At 38.4% G+C, this 15972-nt stretch overlaps 1 protein-coding gene across 3 annotated transcripts in view; it reads left to right on the plus strand.

Moving 5' to 3' along the window:
* ppargc1a (peroxisome proliferator-activated receptor gamma, coactivator 1 alpha) overlaps positions 1–15972 on the plus strand; it is a 90541-nt gene that overhangs the window by 49738 nt on the left and 24831 nt on the right. For 2 of the 3 annotated variants that reach the window (XM_061913545.1, XM_061913546.1), the window contains exons 6-8: positions 653–698; positions 850–926; positions 8807–9866. In XM_061913545.1, coding sequence (XP_061769529.1) covers positions 653–698; positions 850–926; positions 8807–9866 — 1183 coding nt within the window. The remainder of the gene's footprint in view (positions 1–652; positions 699–849; positions 927–8806; positions 9867–15972) is intronic. The other variant, XM_061913547.1, reaches the window with a different exon arrangement.

Consider the following 15972-nt stretch of genomic DNA (forward strand, 5'->3'; position numbering starts at 1 on the left):
AGCAACTGCAAAAACACTCCTCAAAAATCTTCTATAGAATAATTCTGCTGGTTTTAGGGAGCTACGGCAAAGACACCCAGTCAAAGATCCTCCATTTAAAGGATCATCCTGCCGTCTTCAAGGACCGACTGCAAAATAATTGCTCAAAAATTAGGTACAGTATATGACAGACCCATTCTTCTGTTTTTTTAAGGATCGACTGCAAAAAACCCAAGTCAAAATGCTGAATTTCATATGAGCATGGTGCTTTTTTTCAGTCAGATCTTCTATAAGACAGGAATTCTCTGGACCCACTCCAAAAAGGCTAACTTTCCATCCCCTTCCTCTCTTTGTTGGTGGTGCATGCTGGATGATGATGATTTTGTTGGTGGAGAAGGTCTTACCCGCCGTCATGTGTCTTGTCCGTGGCGTCGTCTCTATGTCCCATCCCAAGCTATGTCTGTATCTGGACACCTGTGACATCACCTCATTCTGCCTCATAGAGTCTATAAGATACAATGGGGTCAACCAAAAGAGACAAAAAGACAATAGGAAGGCTAACCAGGGTTGGGGGTTTTGGATTTTGTCATCATTTTTAGTGCATTTTTATTTGGTATTTTTAATGTTGCAGCTCTTAGATCAATAATTACCCATGCCCTTTTGTGTTCTGCAGCCAAACCAACCACCTTGCCACTTCCTTTGACCCCAGAGTCTCCAAAGTAAGTGCATACTAGAAAGAGACAGTATAGAAGAGAAAAAAATCCAAGCTGAGGCATTATTTGTTACTCATTTCCACGTCTTTTCACATCACTTTTAACGTCTTCATGTGACTAACATGACTAATTTTGGTCTTATTTTTTTGTCTTGCAGTGACCACAAGAGATCTTCATCGTTTGAGAACAAAACCATTGAGTGCACATTAGGTGTGGCGATTGCTGGAACCCCAGGTAAGAAGACACTCTTTGCATCTCAAGAGATCAGCTTTAGGAGAACATTCATGTGGCAAAGGATTGAATATGATGTCCAGGAAAGATTATTTACGACAGCCATCTTGTCAAATATTCCCTGTATGATAGGACTACTTTCTTGTTTTTAATGATATACTGCAAATACACTTGTAAAGTTCCTCAAAATGACAATAGAGCTAGCCTATGTTACAATCAATAGTCAAAGAGAGAAAGGAGAACATGCAAACTTCACGCAGAAAGACCCTGAGCCCTGAGCCCAGGGATCGAACCCAGGGCTAAAATACAACAAAAAAAAAAAAATATATATATATATGTACAGGACTGTCTCAGAAAAATTGAATATTGTGATAAAGTCCTTTATTTTCCGTAATGCAACTAAAAACAAGAACATGCCATACATTCTGGATTCATTACACATCAACTGAAATATTGCAAGCCTTTTATTATTTTAATATTGCTGATTATGGCATACAACTTAAGAAAACTCAAAAATCCTTTCTCAAAAAATTTGAGTATTTCCTCAGACCAAGTAAAAAAAAAGATGTATAACAGCAAAACAAAATCCAACATTTGAAAATGTCAATTAATGCACTCAGTACTTGGTTGGGAAACCTTTTGCATGGCTTACTCCATCCATGCGGCGTGGCATGGAGGCAATCGGCCTGTGGTATTGCTGAGTTGTTATGGATGCCCAGGATGCTTCAAAAGTGGCCTTCAGCTCATTTGCATTATTGGGTCTGGTGTCTTTCAGCTTCTACTTCACAATACCCCACAAATTCTCAATGGGGTTTAGGTCAGGATAGTTGGCCCGATTGTAGCTGAGATAGGCGCCAGCGCCCCCCGCGACCCCAAAAGGGAATAAGCGGTAGAAAATGGATGGATGGATAGTTGGCAGGCCAATCGAGGACAGTAAGGCCATGGTCAGTACACCAGTTACTGCTGGTTTTGGCACTGTGAGCAGGTGCCAGATCATACTGTAAAAATTAAATCATCATCTCCATAGAGCTTTACAACAGATGGAAGCATGTATACAGCTGCATTGACTCTGGACTTGATGAAACACAGTGGACCAAAACCAGCAGCTGACATGGCTCCCCAAACCATTACTGACTGAGGGAACTTCCGTTGTCTAGAGTTCAGGAGTGGCTCGACCATGGGAATATGGCTATTGATGCTGTATCTGTTGAAAAACCCAATAATGCAAATAAATTGATGGATGTGTGTGTATATATATATATATATATATATATATACACACACATCCATCAATTTATTTGCATTATTGGGTATATATATATATATATATATATATATATATTCATTTATTTTCTACCGCTTGTCCCTCTATGGGGTCGCGGGAGGTCGCTGTAGCCTATCTCAGCTGCATTCGGGTGGAAGGCGGTGTACACCCTGGACAAGTCGCTATCTCATCGCAGGGCCAACACAGATAGACAGACAACATTCACACTCACATTCACACAGTAGGGCCAATTTAGTGTTCCCAATATTTATATATTATACCCTGCTCATACCCTGATGCAGGGTATATATATATATATATATATATGTATATATATATATATATGTATATATATATATATATATATATATATATATATATATATATATATATATATATACAGGGTTTCCGCGGATCCTTAAAAGTCTTAAATAAAGTATTACATTCCTAAAATGGTCTTAAATTCAGTACTCAATGATCTTAAATTGTCGGGCCAGTTTTTTTTTTGGTTTTTTTCGGGGCACGTCTTTGAGTAAAGTTACGGCACGTCTATGAGTAAAAGTGAGTGATTTCAGCTCACTCATTTTTTCTTTGTATCTCTTCAAGAGATACAAAGAAAACATGAGTGAGCTGAAAAAAATTGAGGCAGAACTCGTGAATGAGAACAGCCAGCTGAAGCTCAACTGTGGCTAATTTGAGTGTGTGTTCAGTGTTTTGTTGTTGATGTTATAATACTGTTTTGCACTATTATTGCAGTATTATTGACCAAATGTAAAAAAAGGTTTACCCTCACCTCGGTTTTTTATGTTTTTACTGGCATTGGTGTTGGTTTGTTTGTTTTGGATGTCAAAGTTTTTGGCTCTCTCAAGATTTTTGATAAGCTGTTTGGCAGAGTGGTGCTTATCAGTTTGTTTATTAATAAACATACAAAAATTAAACTTGACTGATTGTCATTGAGGTTGTAGTACAGTGGGATCCCCAACCATCGCTTATATTTATAGATTTTTAATTATTTTTTTCGGTCTTTAATTTCATTCAATGTGGCATTAAAAAGGTCTTAAAAAGTCTGAAATTTGACTTGCTGAAACCTGCAGATACCCTGTATATATATATATATATATATATATATATATATATATATATATGCATGTATATATATATATATATATATATATATGTATATATATATATATATATATATATATATATATATATATACATGCATACTATAGGTCAGGAAAAAAAACACAGAGGCTATTTTATCCCTACAAGCCTGTTTTGTCAGGGGATTTTCACTGATGAGCAGGCTATATATATATATATATATATATATATATATATATATATATATATATACATATATATATATGTATATATATATATATATATATCTTGCTTTGGTTTTTGGCTGGGACCAGGGATCTTGGGCCCGAAAAGATTGGTGACCACTGTCATCTGTCATAGCTGGTCAGTATTTGGGCTGTGTGCCGCCAGTTGACTAGCCCTAGAACAAGGGGCAAATAGATTGTCATTCCTCTCAGATATCCTCCTGCTGACGGCCTGCACCTCCCCTTTGCAGATTTACAAGCAGACAGATGGCAGTTATATGGCAAGTCCTGAGATGAGCCCACTTTATAGCATTGTTAATGCACTCACACATCGTCACCATTACTCTCTTTTCCTTGCTTAGATTCCCAACACAACAAACCGCAGCCTCTCCGCTATGTCACTCCGACACACCTACGCTCTCCCCGTCTTCTTTACCTTTCTTGTAACACATTCCATTCCTCGCTCGCTCCCGAATTGCACCAAATGACAGCTCTTAGCATCAAATCCGGCGTCGGTGGAGGCGGCTCGGATGGAATAAATAAGCCGGGCTGTGTTAGGAATTCCTGATGTCATGCAAGTGTAGACACTAGATATAGGCGGTGTATAAATGATGCCCAACAAACGCCTGAAGAAGGTCCATTTGAACACAATGAACCAAGCGCCATCTGTCCCGAAAAACAAAAGCTCACGTCGGGTCATAAACTAGAACCCATTAACGTGCGAGGGCAGAATAAATCAGAATTAGATAAATGTGTGTCCCTCAGTCAAACTCAACAGTGATGGATGGACACTCATCATGTCACCGCTGGGGGGGGTAGAACAGCAGAAGAAGTAAAGCAAAGGTTTTTAAGAGTAATCTATCACAAAAAGCGTCATGTGATGACTCAGGGGAAGTCATTTCATCATCAAATTGGATTAATGGAAAGTTCCATTTGTGCTGACTAAAGGTGGAAAAGCCCACATCGTTATCAGTTACACCGTTGTAGTGGAATTTTACTCTTATCAGGACCACTTTCACTTGTGATCAACAACCCTAACCTGCACTAACGAATTTCCAGCGATTATTCAATCCCAAATTTTGCACTGCATAAGAAAGTTAAGCTTGTCCAGCCAAAATGCATTGGAAATATTAACTGGCTGAAGAGGTACCAAAAGGGTTAAACGAGCAATAGGTCTCCGTCAAGCTGGAAGGATTTGTTACAGATTTCCTTCCCTGACAGTACAATGTGCACACAAAGTGAGTCATTTCCACAGCTGGTAAATAAATACCTAACACTGGGACTGAACTGAAATCTACCAGGCTAAAAGACAGCCAGTTGACCTTGGGATGGTCATACGTAAACTGCAGCCAAAGGACGGAAGCTGATCTTTTGCACCCAAAATGAGTGAAAGCAGAGCTTTACTTCAAAACTCAGGAGGAATTAACACTTTGAAGACCTTTGACTAGCAGTTTTGCAGCAGATCCCTAAAACTCAAGAGCACTCTTGTCGTATAGAGCATTAGTCTTTAACAGGGGTCCATGACCCTCAGAGGTACTGCAGGGTGTTGTGAAATTGTTGGTTGATTAGTTTTATTTTTTAATCATATTTTTTAACTATTTATTTCCTATGTATTCTTTATTTTTTTTTTACAGTTTTGGATGTTTTTAAGTACATTATTGCAACATGGTCTATGTGTGAATTGAGGCAGCCAGTCAGTTACTGCACTGACAATAACATCACTTTTTAGTTAACTTTATGGCCTTCATTATGCCCCTCATGCAGCAGCGGGCCATGAAAATGAAAATGAACAACATAAAAAGTTCAGAGAAGATAAACGGCCACCAACAGTAGGCGCACATTTGTTTCCAATTTCTTGACTATGATAGCCAATAAAGAAAGGATACACTAGGTACCACTGTAATTTTGCCACATCCCTGTGAGAATCTTGTGCATGACTGAAGCTTTAAGAAATGGGACTATCCAAGACTAGCTGCAGTGTGCTCAAACAACCACCCGGTACCGTCTGTGAGCTGAAAATTGTATAATGTCTTTCTCTTTCGGACTTATCAGGTTGGTAGTGCATTCTTCACACACTTTACACTCATGCTTAAAGTGGAAATTGAGGCAAAATTATATTGGTCTAATCTAAAGCAGGCCTGGTGTCTCAGTTATTTGTTGTTGAACCCCAAGATGCAGAGATGGAGGCAGGCATGGAGTGAGCAAACATGATTTTAATATAAATAATAGAACAAGAACAAACAAAAGGGTACTAACACAAAGCGCGCACAAGACGGATAATTAAACAAAAGGAGCTAGGCTGGGAGCTAGAAAATAACGAACAGGAGCTTAGCGTGGAAGCTAGCGGGTAGCGAACAGGCAAACAGAAGTCGTACTTGTATAATGAAAAATAAAACGGAAGCAGGGAACAAAAAACAGTAAGCTACAAATATCAACCGAATATAGCTTACCGCTACGCTGCAAAGACAAGGTACGACACTACAGGAACGACAAGAGCGACATGTGGCAACGACAAGTCCGAATGACAATACAATGATCCAGCAACTGACACAAGACAAAGGAGGTACAAATAGGAGCCGGCTGATTGGCAACAGGTGCCAATCAGCCGCAGCTAAAGGGGAACACAGCACTCAGGGAACAAGACAGGAAGCTGACAAAATAAGAGCACTAGACAGGAACTAAGGACAGGAAATACTAAACACACTGAGGAGGAACACAGCACTCAGGGAACAAGACAGGAAGCTGAAAAATTAAGAGCACTTAACAGGAACTAAAAGACAGGAAATACTAAACACAGGAAACAGACAAATGCAAAAGAAAAAACTAAAGCCTAGACAAACTCTCAGGGGCAACCCTGACACCTGGGCCATTATTTTGACTCGGGGGGGCCAAATTTAGAGAAAAAAATGTTTCCGGGGGCCAGTGTATCTGATTTTTAGGAACACTAATACAAAACCTCACAATAATGTCTGATTGAAAGCTAAAAACGGTATGACAGACCGCCTTAAAATTCGGAATGAAATTGTATTTTTTTTTACTGAATGAGACACCCAGAATGTACATGAAAATAAAGAATGTGGGATTTACAATATTAACTATGATTGATAAAACACTGAATATTGACAATATATGAACGTCACACTCCCTTTCGATAAACATATTTTACAATCAAGCGAAACGCAACGAAAATACAACAAACAGCCAAATATGAAAAAAACTAAAATCTAATATATCTGATTTATCACTAATCTTAAAAACTTTGTTGTAAAAATCTCCTATTGCGTCTGTGTCAGACACCCGCATTTTTGACTGACCGCTCAGGAAACAGTCTGTGGAAAGGCTCCCCTCCCACACTGTTCGGTGCCTCGCCTGAGTTGCTGTGACTTTTAGATTACTATAATAACTAATTAGATGACCATAGTTACTAGTATATCATGCAAAAGTGCAGATTGCAACCATAGAAATACTTTGTATAGTTCAAGTCTTACGGTAATTTGAAAACATCACTGCACATCAAAATGGCAGCTACACTTTCCATCTTAAAGATCTAAGATAATTATTTGGGAATGTCCGGCGGGCCAGATTAAAAAGCTTAACGGGCCTTAATTTGCCCAGGTCTGATCTAAAGTAATAATGTAATGAAGGTTGGCAAACCTGGGCCAAATTTCCGATGGTAGAAACGCCTGAAAGACAACAACGGGTTACAGACGTCACGGGGAGAGAGACAAGAAGTAGTTCTCTTTATTATTTTTTTTTTCATTTAATTTGTGTGTTTAGTCATTTCATTTGTGTAATGTAAACATCCTTCATTTGTTTTCTGCACACTGTGAGTGACTTAGGAGTGATTTTGTTTACGTTTTAGATATATAAAGATCTGACTTACACTATAAAACTCGACATTGAAAAAAATTCAAGGAACGCAACTCGTTTATAACCCAAGGACTACACTGCAAAAACTGAAATCTAAGTGGGATTAAATATCTCAAATAAGAGTCATATTTGCTTATTTTCTGTCTGATAAGATAATTATTCCCACTAAGCGGAATAAGCGATAGAAAGTGTATGGATGGATGAGCAGATTTTATGTTAGTGTTTTACCTGTTATTAGGGTTTTGGTCGTAAATGATCTCAGTAAGATATTACAGTTTGTTGCTGAGATTTTATGACCTATATTAAGTAAAACATGCTTGAAATTGATGCAAAGCTGTGTCATCAACACTCAAGTATAAAACTACTTTTTTAAAGTAATCATTTCCTACTTCAAGTATGAACAAAAAAAATCATGATGCTGATGTCACGATAATGGCATTAGTATTTATGTAATTTAAGAATATTTTTTAACATTTTGAGCATGAAGGTCTAGTTGTTTTTTTTCTACCAAGATAAGTGCACTTATTAGTAAGAATATACTTATTTTCAGGTATTTTTGGGTTCATTGAGGTTAGATAATTTTACTTGTTTTAGAAAGTCTTGACAAGCCGGATTTTCTTGTTCTATTGGCAGATAATTTTTCTTAGTTCAAATAAAATACAACTAATTTTTGTATTTTTTTTTTCTTGTTTTTGAACACTGACTTTTTGCAGTGCACCTGGAGAGGAATGGGTGAATATTGCACCAACACAATGTCCCTCTCAGACCAGATTATTTTAAAACACTATTTTATACAAGATACACAAGTCGGGGGTTCCGGCTCCCACTCTACATCAGTTTGGGGGTTCTTGGTCTAGAAAACATTGAAGACCTCTGCTGTTGTGAGGATCGACCCTTCTTAATATTTAAGAGTGCTATAGAAATTAAACCATATGGGTATAAGTTAAAAACACACCCACCGCATGATATACAATTGCACAAGAACGTGTCAAACTTATACACACAGTAGGTCTAATAAGTTGTAAATGTAGGTCAGATCCCCTCCTGTATCATATATGTTTACACTAGCAGCTTTGCACTTGACCTTAAACACTTATTCTTACTTACATGTGGTTTTTCCCGTGTTATTTTTCCTACCTAAGAGGGCTGTTTTCAAGGTCACAGGGTGGGTGAGGTGGGGAGGTTGCTGACAAACCATCCGTGTTACAACACCAGCATATTAAGTTCCTTCATGCATTACATGAATCTGTCAAGATTGTAATAAAAGAGAGATCAGGATTAATCATAGTGAAAGTGCAGATTTTAATCAGGCCTCTCCATAAACCCAATTTGTGAAGGAATGTGGTATATTTGAGGCCCGTTTTTTTTGTTGTTGTTGTTGTTGTTGACTTCTTATGCTGTGTCTCATGTCCTCTGTCCAGGTCTGACACCACCTACCACACCCCCATACAAAGACAGTCCAGAGAATCTTTTCAAAGCATCGCTCAAAACCAAGTTGTCCTCATGTGTCTCCTCAGCTTCGGCGTACAAAAAAGCAAGGCTGGGCGAGTCAGGCCCGGGTGCCGTGGCCCCCAGCGCCTCAGGTGGTGGCATTGCCAGGAAGGGTCCTGAACAGACTGAGCTGTACGCCCAGCTGAGCAAAGCGTCCACCGTCCTCCCTTACTCTGCCACACAGCAGCGAGTGGCAGGGAGCGGACCGGAAGAGCGTCGCTGCAGTGCTGGTGGAAACAAGCCAGGTTCCTCCCGAGGGTACAGCGACCATGACTATTGCCAGGCGTCGGCTAGTGTTAAGAAGGACGGTACCACGGCCCCCTGCGCCCCCACAGAGGCTCAGACCCGGTGTTGCCCGGCTGCTCCTGGGCTTATAGGTGATTTTGGATTTAAGGACACCACGCCACACTCTTCATCTACTGGTTCTTCTAGTTTGGTCTCCACTGCTGTAGAAAATGAAGTATTAAGGAAGGAATCGCCGACCCCGACCTCTCAGTGCCAGGACCCCTCATATGCCGTCAACCGGAAGTTTCTGTATGACCTGGAGATCCGAGCAGAACTCAACAAGCACTTTGGGCTCCCCTTGAAAGCCCTGTCCAGTGCCGGTGAAGCAGAGACGGCTGCGTCCCCGCAGTCTATTGAGGATGGCGATTCCCATAGGCTACCTGGTTCAGGACTTCTGTCCCTGCATGATGAGCTGGATTTGGGTGTAGGCCAAGAGAGTCGGTTTCTTTACCCGTGGGAGGGCACCCCTTTGGACCTCCTCTTTGACTGCTCCCCGTCCTGTTCTCCACCATTGAGCTGCTCCCCCTCCCGAAGCACCCCGTCTCCGCTGCCGTCCTCCCTGCTGTTGTTGCCCGGCGGGTCTCTCCGATGGAGCGGCGCTGGCTCGCGCTCCCGTTCTCGGTCTAGCTCTGGATCCCGCGGCTCTTCTTGGCGCCACCGAAGACGCTCGCTGTCCAGCTCACCTGATAGACACCCTACCTCCTGGTAAGTGGTCTTCCAGTCCACTTTCTCTGCCTGAAACCCATGAGCTAAGTTGGATAAAAACATCCGACTGGGTCAACTTGAGAAACACTTGACTTCTTCATCTTTTGCTCAAGTACTGCACATACTACATACCTAAGATAGCCTTAAATATAAGACCACCTGTAAAAAAAGCACTCTGAATATAAACAACTCTGAACATAAGACCACCCTGATGACAAGATGAAAAGAGCTTTTTTGTGAAAAATAGACAAAAGGAGACAAAACTGCAATATTCAAATATATATGTTTAAAAAAAACCATGAATATAAAATAAATCTTGTTTTTCCAAAATCCATTTGTGGACAATTACAGATTTTGAACGGAGTTGTGGTTTTGATAAAACTTTGATAAAATGTCAGAATTGCGCTAAGAAATAAGTGATTACATTTTGGGGTGATCTGGATCGATTACAGTATATTACTTTATGTTCGTGTTAGAATTAAATAAACAGTGGATTGACATGCTACTTCTTGTTAGCTGTTCCGCCTCCACCCACGGAGACAAAAAAAGGGGATGACTGTGAAGAGCAGGGGTCCCCAAACTTTTTGACCCGGGGGCTGTATATATATATATATATATATATATATATATATATATATATATATATATATATATATATAATAAGTAAGTAAGTACCAATGATTGTCACACACATACTAGATGTGTCAAAATTATTCTCTGCTTGATCACCCCCTGGGAGGTGAGGGGAGCAGTGGGCAGCAGCGGTGCCGCGCCCGGGAATCATTTATGGTGATTTAACCCCTAATTCCAACCTTTAATGCTGAGTGCCAAGCAGGGAGGTAATGGGTCCCATTTTTATAGTCTTTGATATGACTCGGCCGATTTGAACTCACGACCTACCGATCTCAGGGCGGACACTCTAACCACTAGGCCACTGAGTAGGATATATATATATATATATATATATATATATATATATATATATATATATATATATATATATATATATATATATATATATATATATATATATATATATATATATATATATATATATATATATATATATATATATATATATATATATATATATATATACATATATTGACATGCACACGCATACACAAGTCTCCAAAACATTAACCACCATGTTGCTACAATAAAAATCAAACAAAAGAAAACCTAAAAAGTGGTACTGTTTTTATAGTATATATATATATATATATATATATATATATATATATATATATATACATATATATATATATATTTCTCGCGCAGTAATTGACTGAAAGAGCTCGCACTTGCCGCTAATATCACATTATCTATGAGAAATTGCATTTTTTGACAATATGATTTGCCTGAGCGGCTAGGAGACACCGAGAGTAACAAGAGTAAAATGGATTACAAAGGACAGATTCAAAAAAATAAAAATTAATAATTAAAGTAAATAACTTTTATTTTTATTTTTTTACTTGGGACTTCCCACTGGCCGCGGGCTGTAGTTTGGGGACCCCTGGTCAAGAGTGTTCACTAAGCTTATTTTACCATCATATCCAGGAAATGTCAAAAGTGAGACAGGAATCCAGTGATTCGATTTTTGGGGTGATCAGGATCACCACCTGGATTCAGGATGGTTTGAAGGATTCTTTAGTATTGGAAGATGGGGCCTGGTGGAGGTCCTGGACTCTGAGTGCTGTTTTAATTTATTTATGAAATCTAAATCTCTTTAACACGAAAAATATGATGACCCATCATAATTTTAAAAATGTTTAGGTGGGTCTAAAATAGCATCCAAAATTTGGGTCACTACAGTTTTTTAATACAAGAATATGAACAGCAACCTGAGGAAGAGTTATCAGGCGCGTATCTCTAAGGAAAATAGTGCTATAGCAACAAAAGGGAATATCCTGTTGGAACACTTTTATCCCTCCAAAGTGTCTTCCTAATATTCTGTCCCTTCTGATGCTGCCTTTATTCGTTTGATGCCGGGGTTATTGTTTTAAGCGGCAGCTGTTGTTTTTTTTTGTTTTTTTTACAACAAGCTCCTCTTTTCTTCATTTTTTTTCACATCCCAGGAGATGAAAGCCAAACCCCGGCTGTGGGAATGCGTCTTTAAATCTCATTTCAAAGCAGACTCCTGTCATCAGAGTGGGAACTTCATTTCCCATGGTTCCCTTTGATCAGGGCTGGAAGGCTTCTGCAGGGTCGAGTAGTAAATTAACTTAGTCAACAGAAAGCAAAGAACATTTGACTAGTTTTTTTTGCAGTAGGTCCTTAAAAATAGAACAGAACATTCCTGTTGTATAGATCAGTGGTCCCCAACCTTTTTGTAGCTGCGGACCGGTCAACGCTTGGTAATTTTTCTTTCGGCCTGGCGGGGGGCGGGGGGATTTGTATTTTATTATTTTTTTGTCACGAAAAAAGGAAGTTTTTGTGGGTTGGTGCACTAATCGTAAGTGTATCTTGAGTTTTTATGTTGATTTAATAAAAAAAAAAAATAAATGAAAATATAAACAATTCTTCTGCGGCTTGGTACCAATCGAGCCGGTGGTTGGGGACCACTGGTATGGATAATCTTTGACTCGTGTTTTTGGAGTAGATTCTTATAAAACAGCCCAACGCTCCTGTCATCGAGAGCAGTGGTCCCCAACCACCGGTCCGGGACCGATCCGTGACACATTTGCTACCAGGCTGCACAGAGGCATTAAATAATTTATAAATGACCGCATTTTCTCCTACACTGCAAAAAGTCCCTCCATCCAGCCATCCATTTCTACCGCTTTGTCCCTTTCGGGGTCGCGGGGGGTGCTGGTGCCTATCTCAGCTGCATTTCGGGCGGAAGGCGGGGTAGACCCTTGACAAGTCTCCACCTCGTCACAGGGCCAACACAGACAGACAGACAACATTCACACTCACATTCACCCACTAGGGAAAAGTCAGTGTTCAAAAACAAGAAAAAAAAATACAAAAAATTGGGGCATTTTATTTGAACCAAGCAAAATTATCTGCCAATAGAACAAGAACATTTGGCTTGTCAAGACTTTCCAAAACAATTACAATTAGCTAACCTCAATGAACCTAAAAATACCTTAAAATAAGTATATTCTAACAAATAACAAGTGCACTTTTCTTGATAGAAAAAATAAATCTGAGACTTTTTTTCTCAGTATGTTGAAAAATATTCTTAACTTAAGTAAATGCTAGTGCCATTATCTTGACATAATGATATGCGCTCGGCATCAGGATTTTTTTTTTCATGCTTGAAGTAAGAAATTATTACTTTAAAAAAAGTTGTTTTATACTTGTGAGTGTTGATGACACATCTTTGCAACAGTTGATATTGTAGTTTACTCAATATAGGTCATACAATCTTAGCTACAAGCTGTAATATTTTACTGAGATAATTTAGGACCAAAACCCTTAAAACAAGTACAGCACTAATATAACATTTGCTCAGTGAGAATAATTATCTTATCATACAAAAAATAAGCAAATATCACCCTTATTTGAGATATTGAATCTTACTTAGATTTCAGTTTTTGCAATGTACTTAACTTTGGCCAGTCCCACCAGACACACCAATTAGATTGTTCATAGATGTATTATAAAACTCCTGATAGGAAGTCGCCATTTGCTATATGTGTTACATCTTTCTTACATGGGACAATGCAACATATTAACAAATACAATGTAAATGTGCAAAATCATAATAAAAAGCTAGTTTCCATCTGCAGTCCACGACCTAAGATTAGGCAGATCAGAAACAAAGTGACGATAGTACCGTATTTTTCGGACTATAAGTCACAGTTTGTTTCATAGTTTGGCCGGGGGTGCGACTTATACTCAGGAGCAACTTATGTGTGAAATTATTAACACTTTACTATAAAATATCAAATAATATTATTTAGCTCATTCACGTAAGAAACTAGACGTATAAGATTTCATGGGATTTAGCGATTAGGAGTGACAGATTGTTTGGTAAACATATAACATGTTCTATATGTTATAGTTATTTGAATGACTCTTACCATAATATGTTACGTTAACATACCAGGCACCTTCTCAGTTGGTTATTTATGCGTCATATAACATACACTTATTTAGCCTGTTGTTCACTATTCTTTCTTTATTTTAAATTGCCTTTCAAATTTATATTCTTGGTGTTGGGTTTTATCAAATAAATTTCCCCCAAAAATGCGACTTATACTCCAGTGTGACTTATATATGTTTTTTTCCTTCTTTATTATGCATTTTCGGCAAGTACGTCGTATACTCCGGAGTGACTTATACTCCAAAAAATACGGTAGTTAAATGGAGACGTGATCAATAATTGCATATAATAATTGTCGCTGAAGGAAGAAAATACACATCTCCTTTGGCTTAGTAAGTTAAAGTTCTGGTTTTATTGCACGTCGTCCTATTACACAAGTACTTAGCAATAACAGATGAATTCACGCATGGAAAATTGGAGCAAAAACAGCTAACATTAGTGTATTTATTAGGACTGTGAAACTTTGGGTGTCCCACGATTCGATTCAATATCGATTCTTGGGGTCACGATTCGATAATATATTGATTTTTTTCAATTCGATTCTCGATTCAAAAACGATATTTTTCCTATTCAAAACGATTCTGTATTCATTCATTACATAGGATTTCAGCAGGATCTACCCCAGTCTGCTGAAATGCAAGCAGAGTAGTAGATTTAAAAAAAAAAAAAAAGCTTTAATAATTGTAAAGGACAATGTTTTATCAACTGATTGCAATAATGTAAATTTGTTTTAACTATCAAACGAACCAAAAATATGACTTATTTTATCTTTGTGAAAATATTGGACACAGTGTGTTGTCAAGCTTATGAGATTCGATGCAAGTGTAAGCCACTGTGACACTATTGTTCGTTTTTTTTTTTTTTTTATAAATGTCTAATGATAATGTCAATGAGGGATTTTTAATCACTGCTATGCTTGAATAATAACTAATATTGATACTGTTGTTGATTATATTCATTTTTGTTTTACTACTTTTGGTTTGTTCTGTGTCTCCTCTCAATTGCTCTGTTTATTGCAGTTCTGAGTGTTGCTGGGTCAGGTTTGGTTTTGGAATTGGATTGCATTGTTATGGTATTGCTGTGTAGTGGTTTGTTGGATTCATTGAGAAAAAAAAAATCGATTTTTAAAAAATGACAATCGATTCTGAATCGCACAACGTATTCGATTCGATTTTTTCCCACACCCCTAGTATTTATGTATGAAATATTGCACAGAATATGAATACATAACTTTTAGAATGGAAATAGACAGAAATCTATTGTAACTAATGGCATATATATCAAGCTTTATTATATATCTATGTTCTTGTCCTTGAATGTGATGTATCACATATAACCCATCAGATACTAAAGCCAAAAAAAGCTCAATACTAGCAAAAATGAGTACAAAACCAAAGTCTATGGAGAGCTTTTTTGCAAAGGTAAAAGTCCAGGGGCTTCCACTAATTCAACGTTATGGTGACTTTTTTCATGCATTCATTTTTCATGCACTTACTTGCTATATATGTATTCATCCGCCACATGTGGAAGGCCAGTCCGTGAAAATAATGCCTCCATTAAACCGGGCTGTGGTGCAAATAAGGTTGGGGACCTCTGATCTAGAGGCTCTTTGAGTAGAGTTTTTGCGATAGGCCCTTGTGGACAGCTGAGCACTTCTGTCACCGAGAGGATCTTTGATTGAATGAAGTTAGTTCCTCGGTGCGGTTTGTTTGGCAGATTACCTAAAGGTCAGTTTACTCCGCAGAATCACTTTGATTCTGTTAGTCTGTTTTGCTTGCAACTCAAAGCTAACTCGCTCACATAAGAGTTTTACGACATTCAATCACAGGCCCAACAACCTCTTTGAAAAATACGACATTGCGGGCTGAAGTTTGGGGGGGGAGGCCACAGGAACTGAAAGCTTGATGTTTTCTTAAAATCCCACTTTGAGATGCTGCGCCGATCCTTTTGCGTCTGTTCTTCCATAATTCAAGTCCCTTTGCAGGGCTTCAATAATGAAGCATCACGAAGCGTGACGTTATTTGCCCTGCAGTTAGTGCGGCACCAACAGCA

Source organism: Nerophis ophidion, linkage group LG10, assembly GCF_033978795.1.
Source record: "Nerophis ophidion isolate RoL-2023_Sa linkage group LG10, RoL_Noph_v1.0, whole genome shotgun sequence".
NCBI classification, from domain to species: domain Eukaryota; kingdom Metazoa; phylum Chordata; class Actinopteri; order Syngnathiformes; family Syngnathidae; genus Nerophis; species Nerophis ophidion.